The sequence below is a fragment of the Polistes dominula genome, unplaced genomic scaffold, assembly GCF_049000335.1.
Source record: "Polistes dominula isolate Pdom_NZ unplaced genomic scaffold, Pdom_raw_medaka contig_22, whole genome shotgun sequence".
Classification (NCBI taxonomy): Eukaryota; Metazoa; Arthropoda; class Insecta; order Hymenoptera; family Vespidae; genus Polistes; species Polistes dominula.
In genome coordinates, this window is record NW_028300966.1 from 5179442 (window position 1) to 5197323 (window position 17882).

The 17882-nt window shown below is 30.7% G+C and overlaps 1 protein-coding gene across 8 annotated transcripts in view; it reads left to right on the forward strand.

Annotated features, from left to right (window-relative positions):
• Nucleotides 1-17882, forward strand: part of dyl (transmembrane protein dusky-like) — a 38469-nt gene that overhangs the window by 5244 nt on the left and 15343 nt on the right. For 2 of the 8 annotated variants that reach the window (XM_089173096.1, XM_015330922.2), the window contains exons 2-3: nucleotides 10839-10994; nucleotides 12529-12563. The exons of 2 other annotated variants lie outside the window; for them this stretch is intronic. In XM_089173096.1, the coding sequence (XP_089029222.1) occupies nucleotides 10958-10994; nucleotides 12529-12563 (72 nt within the window). In that variant the 5' untranslated portion in view covers nucleotides 10839-10957. Of the gene's footprint in view, nucleotides 1-10229; nucleotides 10455-10838; nucleotides 10995-12528; nucleotides 12564-13804; nucleotides 14220-17882 lie in introns of those variants that run through there. 4 more of the 8 variants (XM_089173098.1, XM_089173100.1, XM_089173095.1 and 1 more) reach the window with 3 other exon arrangements.

Here is a 17882-nt window from a genome sequence, read left to right on the forward strand (position 1 = left end):
TGAGAATTTTTTTAAGGTTTCTAGCAACCCATTTTTCCGTGGCACTTGAAAAAAAAAATGTCATTTTTTTGACCCACCCTAATATATATATACATAGATCCAAGTCAAGAAGATCATAGATGTTTATAATCGATTTAAACATAACATCGTATTCCTGGCATATATTCTTCAATCTCCATCATATTTCACGGAGAAAGCATGATGGATTGCTTCTCGATGATTCATCGATTAAACGCGACAACGACTTACGAAATAGATGAAGTATGTTTACCATGTATTATTATTAATTCTCTCTCCCTTTTTATTTCACTCATTCTTCTTTCCGGCCGAACATAGAGCTGTTGATCGTCACAGGTTCGTCGTACGGTCTGGTAACCTTGTTGGGATAACAACGTTCGATTCCAAGATCTCTTTCCAACAACTTTCTAGAAGACAAAAAGCTGTCCCATTTGGTTATACAGAAAATTCGGCGATCACTTTTTTTCCTTTTTCTTTTTTTTTTCTCTCGTGCGACCTGACGAATACATCCTTTCTGACTTCTGCTTTCTATTCTATATTTTCTCTCTTTCTCTCTATCTCTTTTCACCTTTCTCTCTATCCATGCTGTTAAGCTTATTTCGTTTCCTTTTCATTTAACATTCAATAATCATAGTCATTTATGCATCGTGCTCGGTTATTTCTTCTTCACTTTAATCAATAACTGCGTATTTATTATCTTGAATTAATCGAACGTCAATTTTGATTTTGTGTATTTTTATGATCAATCGTAAGTCGTTTTATTTATTAGCGGTTAGAGAAAATAGTTAAAGTATGTGGGAATAATTACATTAAATTACATATATATTTAATAAATAAAATAGATTTAAGTTTGGCGAAAGAATTCGTTTGATTTCTCTTATCTATAATAAGACATGTAACACGATCGATAAAGATTATATGTAAAAAGAAATTGGAATGACGGTCAAGGTGATTAAATCATATTTACATACATACATACATATATTCTACAGAATGGACAGTTTGGAATTCGTTTGAAAGCGGAGACCAACTAGGACGAGTTGAGATTTTCTATAGATCGATCTTGGCTTCTTTTAGGAATCTAAGAAAGACCTTGACACACAGAGAGACCACGTGCAGTAGAAGGGTGCCTTCGTGGCAGTCCTTTGAAGAAAGGAATTTGTCTCGCTGGCCTAATTGGACTATAGAATTTTGTTTAATAAAACAAAAACAATGTAAAACAAAACATAACAAAAAATAGAGTATACGAATGTTGTTTCATGGTATGTTGGCTAGTAATAGACTTTTTTTTTTATTGTATAACATAAAGAATTTCAATGACGTAAGACTCTTTCATTTATCTGTCATCACTTAGTTCTTTAATCCTTTGATTGTATAGTAATATCCATGTAATCCGTAATATCCATGATTCGTAGAATAAAGTGAATTTACGCGCTCGAAGAAAGTTTACAGTTGACTTTTTTGCCATTCAATTTTACGATCATGTCCAATTCAATTTTATGCGATATCTCTATATAAAAACGTTAGATATATATAGTTGAGTATATATGTTGATTAATATGTTGATAATATTTGAATAATCGAAACAATTTGAAAAGAAGAAGAAGAAGAAGAAAAGAAGTTAATTAAAATTTTAAATAACTTTGATAAAAGTATAAAATTATTAGATTAATCGTTTTTTAAACGATTGATATTATAGAATGATGAGATAAAATATTTATTAAATTGAATAAGTTACAAGACATTAATATTCCAAATATTCGATATGTAAAATGTTTTTAATTAATCTTCTTTATTATCTTTCATCACGTTATTATTCCGTTATTTCTATTTTTAATAACATATATTTTTTTTAACAAGTCACTACATTTAAATATCATTTGAATACTCTTAACTGAGAAATAAAGAGATGCTTTTACGCAAATTCAAGTAATTTCATTTCTTGAAAACGTTAAAAATTGTTTTATCAATTTGATGAAAATGAAAAAGGGATGATTATGATTATGAAATGAGAAAAAAAAACTAATTGTAAGTAGTCAATTTAAAAGTAAAAGAAAGATAGAATGAGAAGAAGAAGAAGAAGAAGAAGAAGAAGAAGAAGAAGAAGAAGAAAAAGAAAAAGAAAAAGAAGAAAAAGAAGAAAAAGAAGAAGAAGAAAAAGGAAGGAAGGTCGTAGAATGAAGCGATCCTCGTGATTCTCAGCACCTCTTGTGTTCACAAACGGTATGGGGAGAAAGTTTCGAAGGCAGGAAGTGAAGTAGGTCACGACTTTGACCGCTCACAAGGTCCACACTCCCGCGGCGAGGAAGGAACGCTACTTCATGCCAGTCGCTTTGGTGTTTGCGTTCGCGCGCACGTGGTTTGTCCACCACCAATCCGATCGTTTATGTTCTCTTATGGTAAATGCCCATCGTGAATAGGATGCTCGCTTCAATGAACCCTACGATATAATATATATATATGTTACTGTGAAAGACTGAAATTGGATAATATCAAGATTCACATGGTCGTTCGGTGTACGTCCGAAATATTAATGTATAAAAATAAACTCAAATATTCGGTCTTTTACTGACGTATTTGGTATGTGTTGACAAGCGCCCATGTGAATCTTGACATTCTCCATTTTCGGTTTTTCACGGTAACATATACACGTATATGATATGTACATTGTATATTCTTTTCCTTTTTCGTCTCGTAGCCCTTTCTTGGTTTTATCATATCTGTCTTTTTGAAGTGAATATTTTTAGGCGACGGTAACGATAAAATTTTATGAAACGACATAGAGATAGGAAGGGTGAGTGGGATAGAATCCCATAGTCGATCGATAGTTGAACAGAATTATAGAAGGTTCTAATGTTGGTGTGTATGTCTGTGTCTGTGTATATGTAGGGATGTGAAATATCTTGGGAATGTTCGATATATCTTAAATGATTGTTAATTTATTAATCTAATAAAATGTATATTGCAGTCTAAAAGCAGGAAGTATAATTTTAATTTACTCGTCCTCTTCGAAATCCACTGTTAGATTGGTTCATTGTCATCTATAAAAGTCAGTTTTCTTTTCTTGATTGTTTTGTAGTGAAAATACATACCACTGTGCAAATCATATGCAATAAATATGTTGAAATATGCATAAATATGTGAGCCGTTTATTTTGAAAGTGGCCTAAATTCATTTATGTTCGAATCGAGATATTGAAGAGTTTACGTTTCAATGCAATTAAAAATATACATACAGAATACTAATGAGTCATACTACTTAAGTATATATAAAGAAGTAAATTTATAGTTCCTATTAAAATGTAATGGCAATTATTATATGAATAATATTTCTTATCAAGAATGGAGTTAGGCTATTTTCAAAATAAATGGCATATATTTATATATATATATATATATATATATATAACATAGAAAAATTCATCGTTTGTTATTGTTATTCCTTCACAGAGTCATATAAACAAAAATCAATAAAAGAATTTTAAGTGACTTTCATAGAGGATAATGGAATCAGTATACTGTTTGATTTCGAAGAGGATGGTACGACGAATTTATACTTTGTAGCTTCCAGACTGTAATATATATTTCCTTTTATCAATCAATTAAGATAAATTAAACATAGTACTGTACTTTTTACTAATATTTGAGATTGTTTAAATTAAAATAACAACACTTGTTTTAACGTTCTTGGCCAGAAATGACTGTGAGTTAACCATTTTTATTTAATAAAATATTAAATTAAAATTTTTTATTCGAAACTTTATAGAGAAAATTTAATTTATTTCTTTTTAAAGAAATGTACCTTATACTTATTTTTACTTTAATGAGTATAAAATTAATTTCGGTACTATACATGAATGTGTATACACGAATCAATTATTTTCTATATGATAATATAATTTTTACTTCTATCACGCATGAATGCCTCACATTCTTTTTTCTTCTTTTTCTTTTATCAAATATTGTGGAATGAAAGGAAGAAAAACAGTAATTTTATATTTATCAGAATACATAAATGTGATCTTTTAACAATAAAATTAGATACACAAAATACTACTCTTGGAATAAACCTTTGTTAATTTTCTCCTATTTTCTATCGTTTGAAAGCAAAGAGAATCGTGTAGTTTCTGTACTCGTTTTGAAAACGACATTAACGCGTATCGCACGTGCTTGAAGATATAGTGTGTTATGGAAATGTTCGCGTGTCCTTCCTTCTCCTCCTTAAGATCGTAGAAAAGAGCAGAAATGCTACTTTCCTCTTCCTTCGTCCATTAATGGTTATCATACATGCGTGCATGCGTGCATGCATGCGTGCATTCCATGCTCGCTCATTACTACACGCGTGTACTTATACGTTGTCGTTTCGTTAAAAAGATCCTAAAGAAGAAGATGATCGATCGATAACGATTGCGCAAGGTTGGAAACGACATGTTCTAATTAACCGAGGAATCAGAGCATTAGTTTCATCATGCTGGATAAGAATTTTATTTGTCAGTCGTATTGATCACAACAATTAATGTTAAAATTCATTTACGTTAATGTTTAGAACATTTTTTACTAAGCAACCATATTTCTCTTCGTACGTTTAAACAAATTTATTTGCATCCTAACATATTTAATAGTATTGAAGGATATAGCTTGGAATTTAATGAATTAAATTAAATTAAATATTATTTATATATTATTATATGAATATAAATATTTCATCTGGTTTAGTATAACTTTCGATTAAAATACTTTTAGGCCCATAAAATTAAATTAAATTTAATAATAATTCTATAGAAAAATAGTTAATTCTTGAATAGAATTTGGACAAAATTTATGTATACGAATGTGTGTATATATAAATATATATGTATATATAAGAAGATATCTTGTTTGATGAAAAACATGTAAATTTATTATAAAACGAGTCTGATTGACGAGAACGAGCGAGTAGTAGGAGGTATAGTTCGAATATAGTTGGCGAGTCGGACAAGTATCCTGTTTATGAAGTTAAAGCATCGATTGATTCCGGATGCGTGTTGTGAAAGCAGTCTTCAAGAGGAGGAACAACTTTGAACGTACTCTTAGCGTATTCGCAACAGCGTAGCTTTAATACCATACAGTGAAATGTCTATTATCATGTTGTGTATTATCATTTAGTTCAGTAAATATGGTGACCCTCGAGTCTTGGTGAAATCATTTCATCGCACGTGAGCCGCTTAATCATCAATATATTACAATATTCTAATTTTCATTCTCTCTGCACACATAATATTCTTCTATTTAAAAATGAAAATACTTTTAACGAAATGATAAAATCAAATATGGAAGAGACTTTAAATTTCAAGGATCAATTTTCAAATGCGGTCTATAATATTTTACATATGTGCATGCATATATGAATTGATATAGGAAATGTTAAGGATCGTTGAGTTATGTGAGATCCTATAAACATCTATGTACATACATAAGTACTTCCATCCATTATTGATCGATATATGCATGTACATATTACGTATACGGTATCCTAATTTATAATATATTTCTATGTTATCAAGACACCATTAAAATGGAATAATTCCAAAGTTATATATGTACGAACTATTTGTATGATACTTGATATTGTATAAATTTCAAAAAATTTGATTAAAGTTATAACCTACGATATCAGTCGAATATTCGTCGAATAGATGAAATTTATTCAAATACTGATAATATTGTAACGACGATCGTTGAATTACAAATCGATAGTTGTATATAGTGACGAGAAAATAATGCCAACAGTATAATAATAGTTTGAAAGGTTAAAAAGAATGTGTAATTAACGGCGTAAGTTTCACTGGCCCGTAAAAGCAAGCCGGTACATAAGTGATTACTACTACTCTCAAATCCTTTTACGAGTCGACGTAGTAGTAATCCGTTGTCAATGTTCTTCGTTTCTCTTTCTCTCTCTCTCCCTCTCGCTGGATGAATAATTATTTTAGCATTCTCATTAAAAAATATATATATATATATATATTTGCTTTTGGCATCTCCGTTACTCGACGACATCACGTTTTAAACGTTAATTTTGATTGATTTCAAGAACGAGGACGTACGTAAATAGGTATATAAATGTTAAGATTATATTATTTATTATAAAGAAAATTGAACAAGCCAATTGTTGTCTAATCAATTATTAGGTAAAAATTTCTCCAAAAAACTGTTCTTTTTTTTTGTAAATGTTACATATGTATCTATCTTCCTAATGTAATTTGATGAGACTAATTTATAGAACTGAACAATACATATGTAGTTTTAGATATTAACGATAAATACATACGTATATTAACCCTTAACGAACGAGCGTAGTTTATTAGAATAATGATTTTTAGATCGACGGATTTTTAAGATATTTAGTACTTTATTTCAAGAGCAAGAAAAAGTGCATAATTAATGTTGCTTTATTGGATTTTGTGGAAATTTTTAATAGTAAGAAGTAGTATATGAACAGATTTGCCCATATAAAAGAATACTAAAGTGAAAATTAAAGAAAAATAGTCAGATTTGAAATAAACCAATAGATATACGTATGTAATTTATAGACACGTATACATTTATAAATTGTTTTTTTTTTATGGGCTTACAATTAATCTATGCAAAATTACTTAAACTTTTGTATATTTTGGTACATCTTCCAACAATCCCGTATGTGAATACAGGGTTTTTTAATACAATTTTTGCAATAGTTATATATTGTCTCGTCAGAAAATCACGATATTAAATTTTATTGAACTTTTAAAAAATTGTGTTTTTTTCGCTTAATGCTCGAAGTGGAACTCTACAGAATGCATCCAGAAACAATTGTCCATCGCCCTTCATTGTAACGTAACAATTACAGAACTTAATAAATTTTCTAAATTATCAGGTCATGCCGCCTGTACGGCGGCATTCGATTATTTTAAAATATTTAATATGTCGCGAATATGGAGGCGTTAGTTCGTTAGGGTATTACTTTTAATTAATTATTAGTTAAAAATCTGAAATAATGTATGAAAGAGAAAAGGGAAGAATTTAAGGGGACACGTCAACAAAAAAATCGATTTTTTTTTCGATTTTCTGAAAGAATATTATTTCAAAAATATTTCTTCAAATTTTGGTGAAGATCCGCCCATTATTTATGAAACTGTAGTAGTTTAAACGGAGCGCGCCGTAGCGCTCCAAGTAAGTGTCTAAAACTTTAAACGTTAATTTCTTCTATTCGCGTTTTTAAAACGGTTGCCCTCGCTGCGTCCAGACCATTTATCCGATCCTTACCAAATTTTGTACACTAATACTAGATACACGTATCTAGGGAATGAACGAAAGGATTTTTCGAAAAAATGCCAATTTTTTTTCTTTTATCAAAAACGGCGATTTTTCTGTAAAAATGTCAATTTTTTCGTAAAAAGTCGACTATTTTGAAAAAAATTAAAAAATCAATATTTCCTTTCGTTCATTTCCTGCGCCAACATCTCTACTAAAGGATAACACTCGGTTTTTATGTTTCTGATGAACCAATTTTTGCCAGTGAGGGCAACCGAAAATCACCTTTTTTTTTGGACTCTTAGAAAAGTGGCCACAGACAACACAATTTACAATATTTTTACACACAAAAAATTGTGAATATAGTTCAGATATATAACTTACATATACCAAAAATTTGTATTAATATTAATAAAACTGGCTGCAAAAAAAATTCACAAAAGAACCGCTTTTTTTTGCACTCGAAGGTGACGTGTCCTCTTAAAATGTTGACTAAATTTTGTTCGATGTAAGAAACCTTCTTCAAGGGAAGGGAAAGTGAAAGTTTGTTAGAATAACGTCCTCTTTTGTTGGAGATTAAAAAAAGAAGAAAGAAAGAAAAGAAGATTGCGTCAGTAAGAGAAACCCGAAAAGCGGGCGAAGCCGATAACGTGACTCATTGTTCGCGTCATATTCAACGTAAATATATCTATGTATATGTATATGTTTACTATATACATTGTATATTTCTCTATATATGTATCAACGACGAGAAAGCTTTAAGAGAATAGAAAATTCGTGCGTGGGTGGTGAAAGCGAGTGTGCGAAGTGAGTGACTTAACGACACAATCCTCGTCATTACAACGATATTATTAGAAAGTTGAAAATAGATTTGTGTTTTGTCGATGATTGGACAATGTTTCGCTGTTTTGCGATGTTTCTTGATTCGTAAACGCACACTTAAAATCTCTGTATTATTTTCTATGAATTATTTATAATAATTAAAAGAAAGAAAGTCTTATTGGTGTAATCCTAAATATAAATTATTATCAATAATTTTCAATTACTTGTATTGTTATCAAGTGTATGTACAAATCTTAGGTAGCCATTTTGTTGCGTATTTATGTGTGGAATGTTGAAATATTCATATTTGTGTTGCGAGTATAACGGTAAATGTAAACATTTTTCATTAAATATTCATTTTTCGAGTACCTTAAAAGTATTTCAATGAAGTATACGTTTAAAGTATTTTACTTTCGGACGAGGGGGGGATGAGACAGGATTTTTAAATTTCCATGGTTTCTTTCACTTACAATAGCTTCAGATTACTTCCCCCTTCTGCTCGTTCCCTTAAATATACACACTTTTTAGATTGACCGAAACTTTCTGGGCATTCTATAGAATGTCTGCTAAATACATGTTGCCCGTAGCATAAATAAAAGTGCAAAATAGAATAAACGAGTGTCAATGAAATTATCAAGGTAATAACACAATAATAATAGATAGTCGAAAACGATTGCGAGAACAAAATCTTTGGCAATAAATTTTTGATACGCGCTTTAAAAATTTTTATTTATTAAAGTCACAACTTCTCAGCTCCCATTTTTTTACGACTTTACTCGTTTCCTTATATTTGATAAAAAAATTGTTAACTTTTGATAAAAATAATTTAGATATTTATTTGAGAGATTAATTTTTAAATGAAAAGTAAGAATAAATCGATTGGGTTGCAATAGATCAGTAAGGGCATCTCGTAACGCCCTCGTAAAAGCATAGGTCAGTCAAATTGAGCGAATCATAGAAATAGATTGGAGGAAATTCCAAATATCAAACTACTTTCTAATGTTCAGGTAGGATACCTTTAAGAGAGGAGTACCGTTAAACGGGAGAGCCTTGAGAACGATTTAAGAGCATCAACGTACACACCTTCGCATTTTGCTAACCGGTTGCTACTTCCTTTTTGAGTAACTATTATTTCAAATGATATTATTCGATAGTAGCTAAATATATATATAGAACTTTTAGAAATATAATCATTTTATATAGTAATAATGTATATATCATTTAATTCATGTATAACATATATATATTATAAATATAGTTATATTATTAAAATATAATATATAAATATTTTTGTGAAAAAATCAATGAAAAATATATTTTGCTAATGAAAAATTTTCTGAATTAAAAATGTTATTTAAATTACATCATGTAAAAACTTATTTATATGCATACTAACTTATTGTTAGTGTCTTTCTTTAATATCCTTTTGAAAACAAAGTGCTTTCTTCTATCGAGTTTATTCGTAGCCGAAGTTAAAACCGCTAATCGAGTCAAGCTATTAGCATATAGACACACTGACACACTAATGTAAGAGCGTCTATCTATTCCCTTTTTTCTGCTTCCTTGTTTGTCGCTTCTATTTTGTCGAGTTTCTAATCGATCCAGATGTTTGAACTTTTGAAAGGAATAATTCGTTAGCTAATTTTTTTCTTTTTTTAATTTTTATTGGTCGGTAAAAACTTGCAATTAATCTCGGATTAAAATAATTTTCGTAATCCTATAATAATATAATCATAAGAGTAAATATTATAATTTGCATAACTAAAATGGTTATTTCTTTTTTTACATGCATTCATTCACAGAAGAAACATAAAGAAATCTGTTAGGTTTTCTTAGATACATATTAATTAAAATTATGATTCCTTTAAATAACATGAGAGTAAGCTTTTTGTTTTATCAATTCTTTCATTATTAGAAAACTCATGATAAATTCACAAAGTACTTGAAATGTACTTATTGTAAAAGATCTTTTTATTTGGTAAATGAAATTAATAGAAAAGATAATGCTATAGTCGATAGTTATTTGCAAAAGGATTGAACAATCTTGTTACCGTAATATATTTCTAACGGGTGTCGTTAAAGTTTTTTCGTCACTTTTCAAGCGAATCTTTCTTGTTGAAGAGAAAATCAATGAGATGATTGACGTTAAATCTTCGATGAGGTTTACAACTCGACGAATGGTTCTTGGGAAAGTGTTGTGTTATCGTGTATCGAAAGAAACGCGGGCGTTGTTGCGTCGATGAAATTTTGAGAGATTGAAACGTTAGCGATCACAATAGGAAAGCTAAACTTTCACTCCGTTTCAGTGTTGACGGTCTTTCACGAAGCGTGCTTCATTTTATTTTGGTATCTTTTATTCTTTTCTATTTCGTCTTCTAACTTTTCTAATCATTTCAAATGATTTTATTTATATTAAAGATAAAATACTTTCGAGTATTATTCATGTAAGATTAATACATCTGAAGATATTACATATTTATATCTCGTAATGTATAATTTCAAAAAAATAACGTTAATAAAGTCAATAAATAATATATATGTTTAAAAAGAAACATTGATAAAGTTATTCATTGATAACGAGATAATATAGCTCGAAAATTATGCGAAAATATGCATCTTAAGTCTTCACGAGTTAAAAATTTCTCATTTGAAAAGATCCAATATTATTGGTGACAAAGATTTACAGTCATTCGTAATAATTACATTCGTGTCTCGTGGTTTACTGAACAGGTTAAAGACGAACTCAATAAAGAATAAAAAGAAAAATATGCGAAGGAAGAAGAGGAGGATGAGGAGAAAGGGCGTTCGATCACCCAGCACGTTCGACACAAGCAATTGAGAAAGGGGGAATGAAGAAGACCTGCAATTCACTGACCCAAAATTATTGTACGTATATGCAAACTTCTTAACAATTAAACATACATTTTGTTCAATTACCTTCTAAACAAATTTATTAAATTATTATGTTATAATAATAATAATTATCATTATTATTACTATATTTTATCGTTTTTATTTTAAATAAACTATTTTATTTAGTAGAATTTCGAATCTATTGCAAAAGTTTTAAATCACATAATTGTTAAGTTACCATTAAAAGTGTGTTATGTAGAATCGAGATTGGAAATATTCGCAAGACATCGTTCGCAATTTGTAATGTTAATTTCTTGAATGGATTATGTATAAGCGGCAAGACGTTTCGAATCGGCTTTGACGTCTTTAAAAGTGTGCCAAAACTAAATCTTACATTAGACTACAGTGTCGTATCTGACGTAGGTTCTTCGACAAACAAATAAGTCGGCTTTGCCAGACATCAAATTACTATGATTTGACGTTTAGATAAAAAAAAATCACTCGGTCAATTCAAATTCTTATGCGTACTTAGTAGGCGCCACGAAAGTTAGAGACTAGGTATCTAGGGAGAAAATCCGGATATTAGAGAAATCAAAGAAGGAGTTCACGTTCTTCTTGCTTTTCTTTATTTCCGAATTTCAAATTCCGAATTTCATGTTTTTCAATTTCTGCGATTGATGTGTCGTCGTTAAAAACTTTTCAAGTTAGAATAATTGACGAAAAAAAAATAAAAAATAAGTAAATATTTTAGGTGGCAAAACTGGGCCAGAAAGGAAAATTAATAATCGAAAGATTACACTTAATCGTAATGACTTTGTTCAAATTCTCCCTTTTTTTCTCACTGTCTTTCTCTCTCTTTCGTTGGTAATAAGTCGGAACTGGTCCAGTATCAAGAATACCGGATCTTTGTAAGCTAGGTAAACACGAAGAAAGGCGATCTTATTGCAAGTGAAAGTCACAAGGAATCTCAGAAAATCAGTTTCTCGAGATTATATCTAATAGGTGATTCCGGTTATTGAGAATAAAGGATATAACGAGGCGTTGTACGAGCCAAGGAACGACTTTATGCCCGCCTTGTCCTTCCAAGAGGAACGAAAGAAAGACTGATGGGAGAAAATTCGTCCAAAATCGATTCCAAGTTTTGCTTTGCTTCGAAAGATTCTTCAAGCAAAAGATAAACTACATATTATTAGATTACACATACTATATATAACGTATATACGTGCGTTTACGTACGTCGAAAGAATATTTCTTGTTCGTATGTAGGTATCTAGACAAAGCGGGATCCGTGTGAAAGCTGCTGGTTTGCTGGGCTCTCGTGAATGGCCGTGAATGACGTCAAAGCTCGTGGAAAAATTGCGCAATTTCACCATTCCGATGGCCACCGCGGAATTTGTTCAGGCAGCTTTCTTTCTGCATCGCATCCGCGTTAGGAAAGATCGAGGTGATCGACCGTTTCGATGAGAAAATAGAACAATGATAATGAGATATGACTAAACGCATACATGCGTACATATATATAAGTATTATGTTTTATTGTATCCATTCAATTGTTTTATTTTTTAAGCAAACAAAGGCTTTCCAATGACTCCTACACTTATGGTTAGTAATATTTAATATTATTAATATTAATTTCAAACAATTATTACTAGTATGCAGTTAGATATATTTGCATATTTGATAATAGTTTGTCCAGATATTTTTTTATAAATGACATATTAGTAGTAGTAGCGTTATAGTATTACTTTTTTTTTACTTATAATAATATCAATAAGTATATAGTTAATAGCGAATGTTGTTTATTGTAAAGAGGATCGATTAGAATTTCATACAATCGAGAAATTGCGATGCATTAATGTATGTGAGAGCTGGTTCAACAGGATTCTTGATATGCTTTGATAATCTTGGAATTACATATGGAATTCTTGAAGACAAGATGGTCAAGCGTATGACATTCTGAAAACGTATTAGGTCAATGCTTTAGTTTGGAAAAGATCAAATGTTATTTCATCAAAAATATATATCTACATACATATACGTACGTATATACACCTATGTATTGTATAATTGTAGGTATATAATAATCTCCTACAGTAAATTCTCTTTGTCTTATTAATTTAAATTGATTGATATTTATTTATTACGAGTATTACGAGTATATTATTATTCGTTTTTTCTTTTTCTATAAAACATTTATTTCATTCTAGTAAGATATTATAATAATTACTTCTATGGGTAAAAAGTGTGGTGCACGAGCTTGTGCATGATTTCGTCGGCATTAAGAAACAAGATACTTTTTCTGCAGGGAGCGAAAGGCCTAAACTTTCTTTTTTCTTAATCATCTTCGAAAGAGCCACGATATGGGACGTAACCAGAGCGCGGTTGAATCACAACGAGTCCATTTGTGCCCCTGTACGAAGATGCTTTCCTCTCTCCCTCTCTCTCTCCCTCTCTCTCTCTCTTTTTCTTCTTTCTTTTATGAATGCCGGAAGTCGAGTATGCTCCGGATACAAGCGAAAGTTTTCGATACGCGTTGCAAATTGAAATACAGATGCACTTGAATTTTCAAGATTTTCTTGACTTTCGCGATATTGTACTAATTAAAATATTAACTATATCATTTTATCAATCGAATAATATTTTATTATCAATTTACGAATTTCATATGAATTATTTATTACAATATCTTGAAGAAAAAATATATATATATTCGAATTACGAGTTTATCACCATTATCATTTAAGTATTTTAGGTTTTATTGGAAATTCTTATTGAAAAATAATATTTTTCATTCGCATATTATGAATATTTATTCTTTAAGAGAGGAATTTTTTGTTGAAAAGGGGTTTCAAGAGAGAAGAGTGGACGAGAAATGAATAAGAAGGAGTAATATGGCGGACAAGCAATGAGGGATTTTGGTGAAAGCAAAGGATCCCGAAGAGGGGAGAGTATATAGGTTGCGTTTCGTTTCCAACGTTCTCATAAGACCACGACGTATTCACCAAACTCGCCGGCGTGTTCTTTTGGATACGTTTTTTCTTTGAGTCCTAATACTTTCGTTTCATTTTTTTCGTATATATTTAACTTTGTACCTATACGTAGAAAGAAGAGAAAAGAAAAGAGACACGAAAAGAAAAAATCATATTTTCCAAGTGCCAAAAAGTGTGTGTGCGTGTGTGTCTCAATATAGGATTACAATAGAGCTTACTACCAACTCTGACACGAAAAGAAGGGAGCATCACGTCTAACGAACGAAAGGTTTGTGCTCCAAATTTGTGTCAAATAAGAAAGTGAATATTTGTTCGTCGGTGTAATAAACGAGTGTGCTTATAATATACAAATATAATATATTATACGTTTCTCTTTTTTATATTATCATCATCATCATCATCATCATCATCATCATCATTTTTATTATTATTTTAATTATTGTACAACAATGTGAGGTGTTCATGAGAAGTGATTTTTTTTGTTCACTTTTTTTTTTATAAACGATTATTATCACTGAATCGAAAAAAAATTTGGAAAGGTAGAGTATCATCGAGAGAGCTAAAAAGTTAAAGATTTTTCTTCATTGTTTTCTTGTTTTATCTGTTGATCTCTCTTTTCTCTCTCTCTCTTTCTCCCTTTCTCTCCCGTGATCACCCATTGAAAGGCCAGAAGGGTATGTGGGGTAGCGAGTCAGTGTGTCAGCGTTCTCACGTCTTCCTTCTTTCGTGACGTCTTTCTCCGGTTCTCCGTGCTCGAGAATAAGGTCGCGTGTAGGTAGAAAGAGAAAGATATAAAGACAGAGGATGGGAAAAAGAGAGAGGGATGAAATATCGTCCTTTATCGTTGAGGAAGTAAGGAGCTGACGAGCAAAAGAGAAAGCGAGAGTAGGTACCTATGTTTATATACATATACATATTTCTTTAATATATTTATAAGAGAGTAAGAGAGAAAGAGAGAGAGAGAGAGAGAGAGAGAGAGAAAAGAATGATTCATTTATCAATAAAACCGGATTCTGTTAGAACTCTGTTTTATAGGTTGCATAAAACCATATATAAGCATTCAGTTATCATCGTTTAATCAGCAGGTACCATCCATCGTGTTTCTCTTTCTATTTTCTCTTGTCGTAAAATTTTGATTGTAAACTTTATCCTACGCTATACTCTATATTGAAATGTAATAAAAACATAGGAGAATGAGAGAGTTTGGAATTCAGAATGAAAGCCGACTGTATTGATGGTGAACTTTTAAACGAGTAATGAATTCATTTCGATTCGCTTTCTGTTTGTTCGTTCTATGTTATTTACAAATGCGATCGAGATCTGTAACATACAGAATTTCGATAATAATTACAGAAAAAGTGACGAGTATTTTTAATTGGTATATATTTATATGCATAGCTTTCATTATTATATGCGTATAATATATATACCTATACTATTTCTACATATATGTGTAGAAGTATCAAACAATTTCAGGAGACTAGTAGATAAAAAATGATAGAGGGAAAGCAGGGGGGATGGGGGGTTGTAGATTTGCAAAAAACCGACAGTCGTATCGTTTTAATGAGGAAGAGGAACGTGTGTTCTCGTGAAAGTTTCGTAAACAAGGACGTTGACAAACCATGAGTCCAATTTTCTACGGTTTTCGAACGACGCTTTAATTTAGTGCTTTCTGCTTCGGTATTTAGTAGAAATATTAACCGTCGTAGTATTTATGTTGGTCTCTATGTAAAAAGTAGGAAATGAGGTTGGACGTTTCATCGAGATAAATAATGGATTAGCTAAAGAATAAAATAAATGCGTACGTGAAAATCAGTCATTTCCTTGACTTGATCGAAACAACTATTTTAATGATTTTATTATCAAATTCGATATATTAATTAATATCTTGGTTTGTATGAATGTATATTTTTCATTTTTATATTATATTATAAGTATAAATTCGTACATATAAACGTGTAATTAACAAATATATGCAAATTTTCTTATTTTAAGTGATTTATTTTTTAGTTAATTAAAAAAGTAAATACCTCAGATACAATTGTCTGTTATGTACGGTACGTCAGTTAAATAAAGTATAATATAATAATATTTTGTGTGTGCAGGAACGAGCGGGTAGTCAATTTGATCTCTTCGTTAAACGAACTAATGATATACATGTATGTGTATGTTTTTTTAGGGAAAAAATTCAACCTTGCTATCCTCTTTCTCTCTCTCTCTCTCTCTTTCTCTCGTTCTCTCCTGTCACTTTCACGAAATAGTAGAATATCGCGTTTGTATGTGTAGATCCGTTGTAGCTTCCGTTTTGCGGCTTATTTTTGTGAAGTTTTACGTGACTTGGTGAATACATTATATTTACATGTGTACGTATTAATGTGTATCATAGCATGTGCACGTATAACGGTACTTGATTACGTCATGAGTTCCCCGCACACCTGTCACCTTACTCGTGGACAAAGGGTGCTACCTTCTCAGCCGGTAGAAATAATAACTAGTAAGGGTGCTGAAGAGAAAGAGGAATGAGCTGAGGGGTGGGGAAAGGAGTTACAAGGAGCTTCTTCAACTACCTTGCTGCTATCCGATATCTGATTTCCGTGACGATAAAACCGGGAATACAGCCTTCTCGTTTCCTTTACAATGGTGTCACCACGACTACATAGAATTGAACATTATTCACTCGTAACGAATGATTTTCATGTTTTGCATTCATTATCGATTCAAAATAAAAGAGTATTGTGTCAGTGTTTCGATTATGTTTTGATCACGTTTCAATTGCGTTTTAATTCTATAATTGCCATTTATTTTCTTTATTTTATGAAAATCTAATGGTAGTTTTTTTAAACGTTATTAGATTATGCCTTTCATGGAATAATATTGTAATATAATACGTAATTACTTAATATTAAAATAATAGATATATTATTTGATAAGTGTCGAATGGGTTTATTTAACGCTAAAAATAATTGAACGATTTTTCTATCTTTAACAAAAAAAGAGAAATTAACGTGTTTTGTTATACGGATAATTACTATAATTTTGTTTTTAGAGAGTTGACGTATAATCGTACCATTTGACATCTCACAGACGATCGTTTGATGTTACCTCTTTTGTTTGTGTATGAGTGTGTCTTGTTACGTTTATTTAGGACGTGAGATACTGTTATGTTTACTGATATATGTATGTATACGCATCTTCTCATGGTGTTTCTTACAACGAGCCATGTGTGAAGTTATACGTGAAAGATATTCGAGCTAGAAAAAAGATATGTACTTATTTATTCGAATGAATGAAAAGTTTTAATTGGATTTTCTGGTGACTATATGAACCCATGTATGAATGTGAAACGTACCATGTTTCCGAGAATCTAATTTCTGAATTTTTCAAATTAGTACATTTTTCTGACGCAAGACTTCAAATAGTTTGTTTTTTCTTTTTTTATTTTTATTATTCTTCTTTTTTTTTAAAGATTCGTATTATAATTTCTTAATTAGATTTATATTCCTATAGTTACTTATGTCGTTTGATTTAGGAAAATGTTGTGATATTTTTTGTTGTCATTATATATATAAACAACAATGATGTTGTCATTAATCGATTTGATGTAAATAACAGTATTGATTAATTTTCTAGAGCATGAAATCAGAGATGTAAAGTACTTTTAATTTTGGCCACCACAAAATCGTTACTTCAGTAATTGATTCTTTATAAGGAAATTCTAGGATAAAACGTTGACAAGCTGTTCATGTTATCTATTTTCAGTGGCTTGCTGAGCTACAGAGAAATTATTTTTGGGGCCGCTTTCTCCCAATAGCCCGCCTTTCTACTGTGTCTTTTTTAGATCACATCGTGTTAGTTCTCAACAACTTGTTTCACGAACACGAATAACCTTTTCTCTTCGATTTTACTGGTCCTCCACTCTCTTTCGATCGAC